At 35.1% G+C, this 15048-nt stretch overlaps 1 protein-coding gene across 1 annotated transcript; it reads left to right on the forward strand.

The window, feature by feature from the left end:
* Positions 1-279: 279 nt before the first annotated feature.
* LOC122280111 (auxin-responsive protein SAUR36) lies at positions 280-1012 on the forward strand. The gene is given in 3 exon segments (XM_043091086.1): positions 280-599; positions 602-640; positions 643-1012. Coding segments are annotated over 3 exon segments (411 nt in total). The 5' UTR covers positions 280-446; the 3' UTR covers positions 862-1012.
* The last annotated feature ends 14036 nt before the right edge of the window (positions 1013-15048 follow it).

The raw sequence follows: 15048 nt of genomic DNA on the forward strand, positions 1-15048 counted from the left end.
TTTCCTTTCAGATCTTATCTTTGCCATTCCCCAACTTGTGGGGTCTTAACTTCGAGAACTTCGAAAGATCACAGATCAAACACAATCCCCACTTCAGAAATACAGAGAAAGAACTTTTATTTATTACCTTTGAATCATGGCGTGCATGTTCGTACAGTTTCGTAACAAGATGCAACACTATAAAAAGTGAATGCACTGAATGGTACTGCAGCAGTACTGCTGAAGGCGGCAACTTTCATATGTTTACGGTATGCGTCAGAAAAAATAAAATCACTGCTACCCATATATAGCTCACTACTTTTTTTTATACCGGTAACTTCTTAGCTGTCCCATCACTTCAACCATAATGCTACAAAATCGCTATAAGAAGAATCTCGCTTTCTTGCTACCATCCCCAGATCCCTCCCTCTGTCTGTACCCTCTCTCTCTCTCTCTGATCTAGAAACATGAAGATTATGAAGGGAAAGATTTTCAGGGCATGCACGAACAAGTGGAGAAAGAGGAGTAGAGTCGTACCTTGTGCAGCTTGTGAGTATTGCTGTCAATGGGTTCTTTGGCCTCCAATACTTGAAGAGAATTCTATTCCAAAAGATGTCCCAAATTAAAGGGTCACTTGGTAATCTACGTGGGTGAGAACTACAAAAGAGGTTTGTAATCAAAATAACCATCCTTAATCATCCACTCTTCAAGGCTTTGCTGGATCAAGCAGAGGATGAATATGATTTCACTAATGACTCAAAACTCTGCATCCCTTGTGACGAAAGTCTTTTTCTGAGTGTTGTTCGCTGCGCTAGCTTTCCTGACGATCGGAAGATCTCCGTGTGTCTGTCTTTAAAAATTCATGCTCAGGACCACGGCTAGGACCGGAACTTGGGAAATTTTGATGGATTCGGGTTGTGAAGAGGATGCATGCTAATATGTACAATAATATGTTTTATACCATGTAGAATTGTAACATAATTTTTACCTAGCTCTCACTAATGTTTATTCAGTTAATTTTTGGGCCCGGTAATATAATCTCATTTTAGAATAGTACGCATTATTTTGAAAGTTATTCTGTTCTCGAGTCCATATATAAAGTACACCATTCATATCACTTAAATGTTAAGATTTAATTTGTAATATTCAAATTTTAAATTTTATCTTTCAAATCAAATTATGTCATATAAATACTTAGTATATTCTACACACTGACTTGAGACTAAAATTTTTCTTATTTTGAATTAGAAAATCAGTTCGTTCTAGAGTATTAAAAAGTGGTACATCTAACCTATCATGACATGTATAATCAAGTCCCATATCTTTATAAAATTAAAGCTTTCTAAGTAATTTTAATGATATTTCAATCTCTTGAGAAGGAAAGTGCCACCTCAATTAATGTAGTTTGGGATTACCTAATGTAATTACCTAGTCTTCCATCCACGCCCAATCCACGAACAAGCATAGTAGAAATTCTGAACTTTATGACTCTGTTTGACAGCACAACTGTTCTTAAATATTCTCAAATGCAAAATACTTTTAATTTCAAATTTTTAACTTTTTCATCTAATTATTAGCTAATCATCACAACTTTCTTGAACTCCTAAACAAAATATAAAAAAACAATATTAGTTTTTCAAATCTCTAAACAAAAACAAATATTAAAAAATAATTTTTAAACAATTTTTATTCAATTTTTTCTCTCTCATTTTTTAAAACTCAATAAAACATCTTAACTTAAACTATTTCACTATTATTCACAAATATACTGAGATATTCAAAGTATCCAAATAGAACCTATATGTTTCTCTTCAAGTAAACACATTGAACCAGCTGAACTCAACCACCCCATAGCCATAGTGCCATGTGAACATGGATTGATCCGCCACCTCCATGCTCGATGCTTCCTCTCTTTTTCAGTGGTCACTCCTCCACCATGGGGTAATGTTCGCTCCTCCCCTCACTTGTTCTCTTCTTTCTCTCCGTTGCACCAAATGAACTAGGGAATCAAATAGACATAATAGAAAAAAACTATACAATGTTGGTTATATAAAAATAATTTTGCTAGTCTTAAAAAACTTGTCGTCAGACTTTGGAGTTAAAAAGATATAAAGTTTATTCAAAAATAGGGTAAGTTTTTTTTGTGTTATAAAAAAATCTCTAGGCATATTTTATTAATTATTTGGAGGAACCTATGATTTCTTTTAAAATGTTAAGAGTTATTTTGAAAATCTATATACTAAAGAACTGTTCTAAAACCCTAGCTTTTTTAAGGATTGGTGAGAGGTGTTTGAGTTTTCACTGCAACAGAGTCAGTTTTTTGTAGGGAAAAATTGTCCAACAATCTTATTTTCATCACTAAAAAGGCATTATCTATAACTCAAATATATCTCCTAGCATAGTCCAAGGCCCCACAAAACTTATCAATATAGAAGAGGGTTATTTCCCAATTGAGTCTCCTCTAAGCTTACTCTGTAGAGGAAGCTTGGGTGGAAGGATAGTCTCAACTTGCTCGTAGAGTTAGGAAGGGAGAGTTTGTCTATAAGAGTGATGGCAGAAGAGATGGAAGATTTGGAGGAAAGATGAGAACACTTAAAACTCACTGAAGAGGAGACCACTGTAATTGAACTTGGTTTAGAGCATATGGGGAATGTGTCAGTAGAAGGAGAAAAACGCTTAGTGGGGAAGTTACTCTCTGATTGAAAGTTGAATAAGGAAGTTATTAGATCACCTATGACTATGATCTGGAGGTTGGGACAAACTTTTACCTTCCATGAAATAATCTCAAATCTGTTTGTGATGACGTTTGAGAATCAGAGGGATAAATGGAGGGGAAGCCGTGGCTATTCGATAACCAATTGCTGATTCTGAAACCATTTGATGGTCTTACCCTTCCTTAGAAGATTAATTTCGATTTTGAGGTTTTCTAGGTACATATGAACAACTTACCATTGGCATGTATGACTCGTGGAGTAGGGAACCTGATTGGAGCATCAACTAGTGGTGTTAAAGAGGTGGACATACGTGAAGATAGAATTGGTTGGGGTAGTTTTTGTAGGGTGAAAATTGAATTCCAGAGGAAGAATTGTCAATCTATTGGAGAACAGATATGGGTGCCACTGACATATGAAAAACTTCCAAAACTATGCTTCAAATGTGGAAGAATTAAACATGGAGTGTGGGGCTATAATGGTGTGGTAGGGAAGGGTGACAAACTGTAGTATAGTAGTTGGCTTCAAGCTCAATATAAGTCAAGGGTAAAGAGCTTAGAGAAACAAAGGAGTCGTGGAAATTAACATAGGGAAGAAAATAAAGGAGAGGGTAATACAGAGAGTATGGAAAGGGATGGGGTCTCAAATGTAAATGTTAGAAGGATGGAGGCGGATGAGTTGATGGTTCTAGGGGTCCCTATGAATTCATAGTCTAAGGGGGAGTGGAGAAGGATGTCAAAGGGAGTGGTGGTTGATTCTACAAACAATGTATTTGAAGAAAATGGTGAAAGAAGTAAGAGGGGTGAGAGCATGATGAATGTCACTAGTAAGAAGTAGTGTGAAGAAGGGAGTGGGGTGATGAGTGAACAAAGCATTGAATCACTAGTTAAGGGGCAATTTTTTGAAGAGTCTGAAGCCAATCCACAACAATTGGTTGGTGCTGAGATTAGCCTTGAGGACAAAAGGGGGGAAACAGAAAGGGGTCGATGGAAGAGAAGGGCTTGTAATGCAGGTAATCAAAGTACTCCTATGTTGTCATTTGGGGGTAAAATAAAATTGATTGATGAGGATGTTAATGATATTGGAAAGGGCCTAGTAAAGAAGGGTAGGCATAATGGAAGGGAAGTGAGGACTGAAAGTAACAAGCTAGTGGCAGAGGCTGTGAGACAACCCTGCCAGTCATTATGAAAATAAGCTGGAACTACCCGGGGCATAGGAACCTTTACTTATTGGTGAATAATAAGATGCCCAAGATGGTCTTTCCAATGGAGACCAAACTAGCAGTATGTAAGTTTGATGGCATAAAAAGGAAAATGGAGTGAGAGGGATGCTTTGTTGTAGAACCATGGGGTAGAAAAGGTGGCTTGGCATTATTATGGAGTGGAGATGTAGTGGTAGAGATTGTCAATTACTCCCAACACCATATTAATGCAACTATGAGATGTGAGGAGAAAAACCTGTCTTGGTTGTTTACTGGCTTCTATGGCCTTCCTGAATTCAGCAAGAGGAAAGCTAGATGGAGTCTATTGTCATTACTGAACCTATCCTCAGAGACACCGTGGTGTATAATTAGAGACTTTAATGAGATTGTTAGTCAAGATGAAAATGTGGGTGGAAGGCCTAGACCAGAAGCACAAATGGAGGATTTTAGGCAAGCATTAGAAGGAAATTGTATCTTTGACTTCGGATGAAAGGGAATAGATACACCTGGAGCAATAAGCATTCAAATAACACATTTACAAATGAGAGGTTGGATAGAGCAGTTGTGAATGCAAAATGGGCTGAAATGTTTCGAGATAGTGAAGTAGAAACTGTGACAACAAGTCAATCTGACCATAAGGCCATCATGCTCGATTTGAGACAATAAATCCCAAGGAAAAGGAAGAAAATGAGAGCATTTAGATTTGAAGCCAAGTGGATTTTGGATGAGGAAGGGATATTAGTGGTTGAAGGGGCAGGGGATGGAAGTATTGTGGAAGTATACCCTCTAAAGAAGGTGTAGGAAAAATTGAACATTTACAAGAGTGAGTTGATTAGTGGGAATTTTATGAAAGACAAAGAGGCAGAGGTAGTGCTGAAGCAAAAAACTAAAAGACTAAAAATGGAGCAAGAGAATGAAGGTCCCCATAATGCTATGTTGATTAAGCAGCTACAAGGAGAGTTGGGTCTGCTTCTAGAGCAAGAAGATATTAAATGGAGGTAGAAAGCTAAGAGAAACAAGTATCGGCTGGGAGACAAAAATATCAAGTTTTCTACTCTTACACAAGCCAAAGAAGAAGAAAGAATAAGATTAAGGCTATAAAAGATTCTTAGGGAAAATTGGTGGTAGAGCATGAAGAGATTGAGGGATCTTTCCATGATCACTTTAGTAATCTTTTCAGCACATCATTCCCCACAATGAAGGCCATAAAATTTTGTCTTAATGATTTAGACTTGAGAGTTACCAGTCAACTGAATGAAGAGCTTCAAAAAGAGTTTACTAGAGTGGAGGAGGAGGAAGCTTTAAAGCAAATGGCAATCTTAAAATCCCCAAGGCTCAATGGGTATGGAGCTTGCTTTTACCAAGCTTATTGGAGTATTGTGGGGGAGGAGGTATGTAAAGCCATTTTGAGTGTGATGCCCCCAGCATCCGTTTGGGATTGGACGGTGACTGAAGCGTCAAGACATGTAACACAAGGCTACATACCACTTATACATGACAGTTAAGATGCAATGTACCTATTAATCTAGCAGTATGCAATATATCACAGTGGAGATTCTACTTAGGTCAAATAAAATAAAATAAATATCATAGTACCGTAGCACAAAATTCCAAAATAGCAGATTTCATAAAATCTTTCAAAAAAACTTAATTGTTTCACTGACTCCCAGAAACACGAACCAATCTTTTTTATTTTCATCAAAACATACTATCTTTCGCAATCTTAATGGTCTCTTGATCAAAACGTCTTCTAACAAGGCCGATCCTACTTGGCCTTATCCTAGTTTAGAATCCTTCTTAGCTCCTCAAAGAGCTAGAGTATTTCAGTGATAAACTGGTTGGCTAATTCCAACCTCTCCAAAATGGATGGCTCCAGAAAGCCCTCATGTCTCTTCGGAGTCTCCTTAGGTATCTAGGGAGCTAATCTCTTGCACTTCTCCATGATTTTCTTCTTGGAATCCTGTCACAACTTTTACTATTCCGGGTGAAGGAATACTAGTGGAAACTACCAAAATGAGATTTTGAGAAATCTCAATAAGTAAATAAATAACGTAAAACAGATATCATAAGCATACGAGAGCAAATCAAAATGAATACATGGAAATAAACTTGTATTTATACACTTGACTTTTGAAAACACATTGTGTAACAGATCTGTCATAATTTTTTCGTAAGAACATCTTTTCATCATTTTTTTCTTGATCATTAAACATACATATGAGGTCAGGTTCTTATTCATATAACATAGCATAACATGTCTTTAAGCTCAAAGCTTTAATCTTGACTTTAACATATAATTAGATACCTCACTTTTCTGCTATTCACCGTGTATTCCTTGTTAGTTACTGTATCAACCGTTGGCCCACTTTGACCAAGGTGACTACGTTTATTCTTAATCATACTTAGTGCAACAATTTGCCTGTTCGCCTTCACCGTATGGCACCCACTAGTTTTAGATGCAACCCCCGACCTGATATCATTTTCTTTTATGGACCATTCAAGCCTCGTTGACTATACTTCGTTGACTAAGGGTTACCACTCCATTTTAATCACTCCTAAGTGGACAGAGAAGTTTTACTAGGGCATTCTCCCTTCCTAGCATTTGGAGTTGCAACAAAACTTTAAACGACTATGAAATAATTTCACAAACTTAATGCATGTGACATGGACTATGAAACCTTGTGCTTTCATGAGACACATACTAATGCATGCCAAGACTCAACATAACCATACATCATGAAATCATGCGCAACCATATATATTCCACATTACGGCTTGAAAATATTAAAACATGCGACCATTAGTGTGTAACCGGTCGGTTTTGCATTTTCAAAAACCGATTACACACCAATTACCCTCACAAACTGATACCCTAAGTTTTACCGGTTCCAATCCATTTCGGTCTGATTTTCCAGTTTTAATAATATTAGTATATATATTAGTATTAGTTAGTGATTAGAATAAATATATATTAGTATTTGTTATAATGATTTTAATTTATTATAACTATATCATTGATAGTGATAGTATTAGTATTACTATATCATTATTTCATATATAATTATTTGGTATAGTGATTTATATAGTAATTTATATATAGACTTAAAATATATAGTATAGTAATATAGTATTACGCCATAAAATGTAAATTGTAATTAATATACATTATATACTAATGTATATTAGTATTACTAATTACTAATGTACTTATCAAAAAGAATATATTGAGAATTTATTAAGTCATAAAATGTTATTAATATATATATATTATGATTAAAGCATATGATCAAATAAAATTTCATGTTTAAGATTAAAATTTTTATGTTATAAATTATAATAGCATTATCTTATATATAATTATAATGTATATTATTATATATAAATTATATAAAATATTTAAAAAATTTATTTAAAATATATAATATAGTGAACCGGTCCGGTCCAGTCCTAAAAAGGATAGAAACGAAATTAGACCGGTACTTGTTGGTTTTGGAACTAAGGGAACAGGTTCTGGAACAAACTAGTCCAAAACCAAACCGATTCCACAAGTCCAGTCCGATTTTCCGGTTTCCCGATTAATTTGTACACCCTTAGCGACCATGTTCTTAATCAATAATTTTAAGACATTCGAACAACAAACAAGGAACAAAGCATTCATATTTAGTGTGCGTGGCTGAAACATGCAAACCCTATCATGCATGAATATTTGCTTAGAACTTCAAACACACATTGATAAGATATCATCCATGGTCATGACCGAAACCTATCATCATTGAAATACACATTACACCAACTTTTCATGAAGTTAGAATCTTCTAATGTTTTCAGTGAAACATTATCAATGAACATTCATGTGTAGCCGAAATCATACAAGTAAATATATATATATGACAAAGAAATTACTTTATAGACTAGAACTTCTAAAAGATTCGGTTATGCAATAAGTATTTACAAACATTTTAAAACATGCAAGTCCTAGATGTGGCATCACATCTCATTTCCATGATGTAAATCAAATAACAAAAAAACTATTTCAATAACATGGTAAGCAAACATGCAAGAAACCGATTATATAACATGGCAGAGTATCATTACAATCATACAAACGAACAAAAAAACGAGTTCACATAACATATACATAGGATATCAGAGTGTAAGTTAGAAATTTACTTACAAAAATCCAATGTTCAAGTAAAATAAGCAAATCTGAAAAATGTAATAATAAGGTCATAAGAATTCATTCTTTCAAAACCCTAAGCTGTGCATGAGTGAGTGCTCTAGATTTTTCTTCAAAATAAGAGAAACCCTAATCTTCAAGATTCTCCCATAGATCCGAAACTTCTAAAGAACAAAACCCTAGTTTTTTCACAAAAAAATCATGCTTAGGTTGTGGCCTTCCTTTCCTTCCCAAAACATTCATCCTCACAATTTAACCAAAATATGGTTTGTGTGACACACCCAAATTCTATTTGGGATCGGATGAACATTTAAAGCATCAAGACATGTAACACAAGGTTACCTGCCCCCGTTCATGACATATAAGATACAATGTTCCTAACATGCATTTAGCATTATGCAATATTCACAGTGAATAAATTTTTTCTTTAGCAATACTATGCACCTAACTAAAAATATCACATATACTTGAAACATATTCATACATAAAGACATACTAAATAGCCATGATCACAACACTAATCCAAAATAGTTGTGATCAAAAGAGCACTAGAGATACAACTCCATAAGTACAAGTAGTAACCTTAATTACTATGCCATCATCGACATCACACTGTAGCTTAGTCAAACGTGTTTAGTTGGTCGGATTTCGATTCTCCTTCGAGTCCTGTAACAAGATCTACCATTCGAGGGAAAATGGTAGTTGGGACTACCATAGTGAAATTTGATTACCAATCTCAACAAGTTAACAGAAAACCTCCACATAGGTTAATGATGCATGCATGACAGTAAAAGCATGAATGCATAATCAAATTCATAAGCAATTATAGCATAACTTGACATACAATATAGCATAACTAACATAACTTAAATTAAAATATGAACTGAATCTAACTTACTTAAACTAAACTGGACTTAAACTGAGACTTGACTCGACATGAACTTGATCTCAAACTTGACTTAACATGAACTTGAAAACTTAACTTAACATGAACTTGGAATTTTTTTTTAAACTGCTTAAACTCAACTTCTTGGGTGCTACATGGGTCCCCTAGAGGATCCATGCCGATTACCACCTCACAACACAGGTATCTGGACCAGCTATGAATGCGTTAATACATACTCCACAGTCGATGTGGCCCTATGTATTCTACATGTCACAATTAATGTGTCTCCCGTAGTGTATAAGCCACAATTGTTGTGACCCCATACTTTATGCTCCACTATTGTTGTGGCCCTATGAATTATTGAAATGAAATGTGGCTTCATCGGTGTTAGTGCCTGGTGCGCTCCGGTGACCAGCTAGTTAAGTCCTCACTTGTTACCCGTTGACAATATTTCATCAACTCAAGAAATTTCACACCTATTTAAACACTCCAGCGTGAACAAATAAGTTTCACTAGGATATTACCCCATCTTAGCACTTAGGGTTGTGATTGACATAAGTAACTTGACTTAACTGTTCTCGAAATAAACAAATTGTACTGGAGATGAAACGTGACTGGAATACGAAAGGACAGAAGCCCTAATGTAACATAACATGACTTGAACATAACTCGAAAGACATGACTAACTTGAGATAGAAACATTTCGTAACATGACATAAACATGTAACAGACAACATATTTAACATGACATACTTGCAACAGTGAATATTAGATGACTTGACATACATGTAATACATGGCATACTTAACATGACGTACTTGTAATGTATAGCAATACGTGACAGAATATATTGTGTAACAGATGAATAACTCGTGATAGAATAAATTATGTGTAATAGACAAATATGTGATAACTTGGCATGGCATAGCATGGCATATATGATAACATACATACATACAATGTAGTTTCTTTACTTATCACTCATACACAGTAAACTGTTAGTAAGTTAAAGGCTAACTTATCTCGGTCTTCGCGTTTTCTAATCAATTTCAAGTGTGATCACGAGAAACTAAAATAGTGATTTCAAAAAATTTGAAATTAATCACTAACAATTAGAAATATAGAAAAATACTAACTTAGAGTAAAATTACCATTTTACCCTCTACATGTGGAAAAATAATTATTTTACCCCTAACTTAAAGATTTTGCATCCTAATTCCAAAAATCACCAAAATTTACATACCTCATGTAAATTTTGTCCTAAACTCAAATATCAAATTAGAAAAATTTAATACTAAACAAAACCATAAAAATCTATAGAGGCCGAAACTTGCATAGGCTTTTTCCTTGGCTTTTGTTGCAATTCTTCAAATTTCAAAACTCATGATCAAGCCAAATTTTTGCAAAAAAGATCCTCTTATCCTAAGTTTAAAAACATACTTAAAACACTCACTAAAATATGCTAATCATTAACACCAAGTTTTTAGAAAAATGATTCAAACTTTTTAACTAAAAGGGCAAACCATTGAATCAAATTGATTTGATCTATTTCCAAGCATCTCCAAGAACTTCAAAAATCTAAATCTTTCTTCCAACATATTATAACATAGTTATAAGAATACTCATGTTTTGAATCACCAATAAAAGTCATCAAAATCACTAAAACATTACTTGGAATTTTTGGTTTCTTTCTAAGTTCTAAAAACATATTTTTGTTTCTAACTTGTTTTGATCAACCTTTTGATCCATGACTTATAAAGATGTGATCTTCAAACCAAAATATCACATGATTTAAAAAATGTGTCCTAAAACAAATCTAAGCTTATAATTCAAGATCACATGGTTAAAAATCAACCAAAACATAAATTTAGCCAAGAACATCCACACTTTGGCGTGTCCGATCTCTTTGCATAAAATTTCATATATTTGAAACTAACATCAAACATCTTTAAAATAATATTCAAACATGTATATAAGAGGCTTATTATCCTACTATAAAATTATAAAAGCCATTGGAATAGGTTTAAACTACCAAAGATTTAAACTTTCTCAAAACAAAAACTGTTTTTCCTCTTCTAGTTTCTAAGTTTCTAGATCTAAGAAAGTATTTCATCAAAACCTTTAATCATGCAAAAAATCCTCAACCAATAATCACATACACATGTTAAAAATACTCCATAAAATTTTCGGAACAAGGTCTATCCATTAGCTTGGTCAAAAACTCCAAAATATAACATACTCTCTACTTTATTGCCTAGAATGACCTTTCTGTGGTTTAAACAACATTTGACTCATCAAATGGGATAAATAAGATATAAACTTAAACTAAACTAAAAAAGGACAACTTGTATGAAGGAAACTTTGTGAGAAAGCACTTACAAAAGTTTCGAAATGAGCGTACAAAAGAACTCCTAAAAGTTGTCCGAGAGAGTCTTTGGTTTTCTTTCTAAGGAGTGTGGGAACAAGAGGTGGGATGATTGTGAAATGAGCTGAAAAACTTTTTGGATAAGTGAGGGATGAAGAGAGGGCTGAGAGTGAGCTTGAGTGTTACTCTTGATAACCCAAAAAAGTGGACAAAACTATCCCAAAATATTTCCTCATAATGGAGTATTGAGTTGAAAGAGTGAGGTGACCCCTTTAGCATATCACATCTAGAACCTTCTAGGCCCCTTTTTTAAATATCTGGTCAGCCAAGTGAGGATGCAAAATTGAGCCAAAACGCAATGCTAATGAGGCCAAATTCATGAGTCTTAATGGGCCTAAACCGAATGGGCCTCAATTTGGGGTTTTAAGAGGGTTTGGGTTCCTATCAAGCCCAAATCTAATTTCCTTTGGTCCAATCAAATATCCAAATTTAAAAAGGTTGGATAATGATATTCTAACCTAAATTTTAAAGATTAATAGCATGTGGAAGTAATTTAATCAAGCGATTAAACACAATGCTATAAACCGATTTAGTTAGAATTTTGAGGTCAACTTTAGGATTTGGATAAAACCGTTTAGGATTTTGGTTTCAACCATACTTTAAGGTTCTTATTTGGATTCCAACAATATAGGGTTTTACTAGGGTATAAATTCTCTTTGGTTTGGCACAACTTGATTAGTCGGATAGAATAGGGTTCTTGCTTAAGTGGCATGATCTCATATCTTGATTCCTTCAAATCCATCAATGTTCCTCATGGTGTCAAGTATCTAATACTATTCATCATGTGTGACTAAGATATTGCCAAGTGTCCAAATAAAAATTCTCTAACCTAATTTGGACATTCCATATTATGATTTTGAAAATAATGCACTTGGTACGCTTATTGAGGTTACTATTCACTCCAAAAAAGTGCATAATAAACTTAGTACTGAAAAATCCTAAATATTCATATGAAGTTACAGTGAAAATTGTTACCACAATTTTGACCCCGAAGTGCTCCTAAAAATAAATTCACAGTTTCCAACAAGCGTTTCGTCCGAAAATATGAAAATAGGTTATTGTGCCATAAAATCCTAAATAATCCACTGAATCTAATGACATAGATCATAACGAATTATGACACTTCTAACTATCTCAAATAATTAAAATCATCATTCTGACACCATAGTGAGTGATAACACTAACTATGTAATTAGAGTAAAACCTGTGTGATTGGTTGATTCGTGAGAACTTATGAGATCTTCACAAGGTTCCTAAGCCAATAGAAATTCCACCATTTAATTTCTAACAAGCTATTATAGTTTGGATTCTCACTCTTGAAAGCAAACCCTAAGCATTCCAAATATGGTGTGTGCTCAGTGGAAGATCATTCCAAAACCGAAATCATTCTCCTTCCCATGGTCATGTGTGTGTGCATTTGTTCATGAAAAACACACTTTAAAATGAAGCATTCCCTCTCTCTTGGCCTTGTGTGAGAAACAAGAAAAGATGATTGGTTTTTCCTTACCTCATGGCTTCCCTCGAAGAAAGATGATCCTAATCTTTGCAAACACTTAGAACAAAACTTGAGTGGATGGGAGATGGTGTGAATGGTGTTTGGGCGATGAGAAAATGGTAGAGAATAGGGAGAAAGTGAGTGACCGAAATTCTCTATGCTTGTCTTCAAAAGTCCAAAAAGACTCTTGGTCTTTTGGTTCCATCTTCTTATAGGTATGTTCTCCCTCCTTTAGAAATCAAAATTTGGTACATGGATGCCAAATGTCATCCCCACTATGTGCCTCTTTCCTTTCGCTCATCATGAGATTGTGTTGGAACTAGAACCAAATCCTAAGTGGTGTGTAAGACATCCAAACTGAAACCTAGTTCCATCTTTGCCCTTTCTTCAAGTGTCTAGGTTCATTGTATCAAATGATGGAAGGATAATTTTCAAAACCCTAAATCTTCTACCCATGTGCATGATTGCCAAGTGGCAAGTGGGGTTTATGTGTGTATAGTGGCTACCGGAAATCTCTTCAACTCCCAAGGTGGCCCTTCATCTTCCCAAAGTTTTGGAGACTTGTGGTTGGGAAATGTGGGTGGCAAGCATCCTTCCTAAATTAGTCCATCCCAAGGATTTCCCATCAAAAAAAATTCTTCTAGAAACCCTAGGCGTGTGCCCCTTCATTTTCCCAAGTGGATTTCGCTCATTCCCAAGGCAAAACCCTTAATCTTCTTTGACACATGGCGATTTTCTTAGAAACCAAAACCCTCTTCTTCTATGTTTGTCGTGCATTGCCCCTTGGCCTTCCCTTGGCCTTCCCTAGGCTCCACTTTCCCAAAGTCTTATCATTTTCTTTCTAGAACTTCCCTCTAATAGTGACAAGTGTCACAAAACCTCCATCTTAAGCGCAAGCTTTCTTGTATGCATGACAAATGGCAAAAAGGGGGGTATTCCCTCGGGTAGGCATGCATCACCAAACCCTAGACTCTCTCTCACCCCTCTTCCCTCAATTCAGACCATATTCATCAAGCCTTAGTTGTAGCTTCCTTGGCATCCACAAATTGGGTTGGGCATGTGCCCTATCTCTAATGGGCTTCAAAACCCTAATTTCCCATATAGAGACCGAATTACTCATGTGCTTGGGCCTTCCTCAAAGCCTTAGATGCTTAGTGTTCCAAACCTAGTCTCTAAATGAGTTACTCTACCTTAATTGGCCCGAAATAATATATCAAAATAACTAAGAGGCTTAGCTAAATTTCTAGTCGTCACATTAAGCTTTTTAAATGGGGAAGGGAGTTTGGAAGAATGTGTCAACTGCACTTATATAGCTTTAATTCCCAAAGTTACTAACTCATATGTGGCTAGTGAATACAGGTCTATCAGTTTATGTAACATGTTATATAAATTGGTATCAAAAGCACTTGCTAACAGGTTGGAGAAAGTGCTACCTCTCATTATATCTATCAACCAAAGTGCATTCATAGCTGAAAGACTCATAATAGATAATGTTATGATTGCATATGAAACTCTCCATATGATAAAAATGAGACAAAAAGGAAAGACTAGAAGCATGGCCCTTAAGCTAGACATGTCAAAAGTCTATGACAGGATAGAATGGCAATACCTAGAGGCTGTGATGAGGAAAATGGAGTTTAGAGAAAAATCGACCTCCTTGGTGATGAAGTGTATATCCACAGTGACATATTCAGTATTGGTTAATTGTGAGTGAGGGAAGGTTATTAAACCTACAAGAAGGATTAGACAAGGGGATCTCATTTCCCCATATTTATTTATTCTTTGTGCAGAGGGTCTTACCTCCTTGATTAATTCAACTAAAAGAAGGGGGTGTTTAAGATGAGTAGCTGTTTCTAGAGGGGGCACTAGAGTAAGTCACTTACTCTTTGTTGATGATTGTGTAATTTTTTGAAGAGCAAAGATAACTGAATGGCAGCAAATACAAGGGTTGTTGAAGATATATGAAGATGATTGGAGCCAATGCTTGAATAGCAAAAAACTACCATATTCTTCAATTCAAACACTAAAGCATCAACTAGATCACAAATAACAAGTTCAGCATAAGTGTCTGTATGTGGGAACTATGAAAGATACCTTGGTTTGCCAACCATGGTAGGTAGATCAAAATACAACACATTCAGAAATTTAAGGGAGAGGGTTTTGTCCAAAATCTG

This window comes from Carya illinoinensis, chromosome 10, assembly GCF_018687715.1.
Source record: "Carya illinoinensis cultivar Pawnee chromosome 10, C.illinoinensisPawnee_v1, whole genome shotgun sequence".
Taxonomy (NCBI): Eukaryota; Viridiplantae; Streptophyta; class Magnoliopsida; order Fagales; family Juglandaceae; genus Carya; species Carya illinoinensis.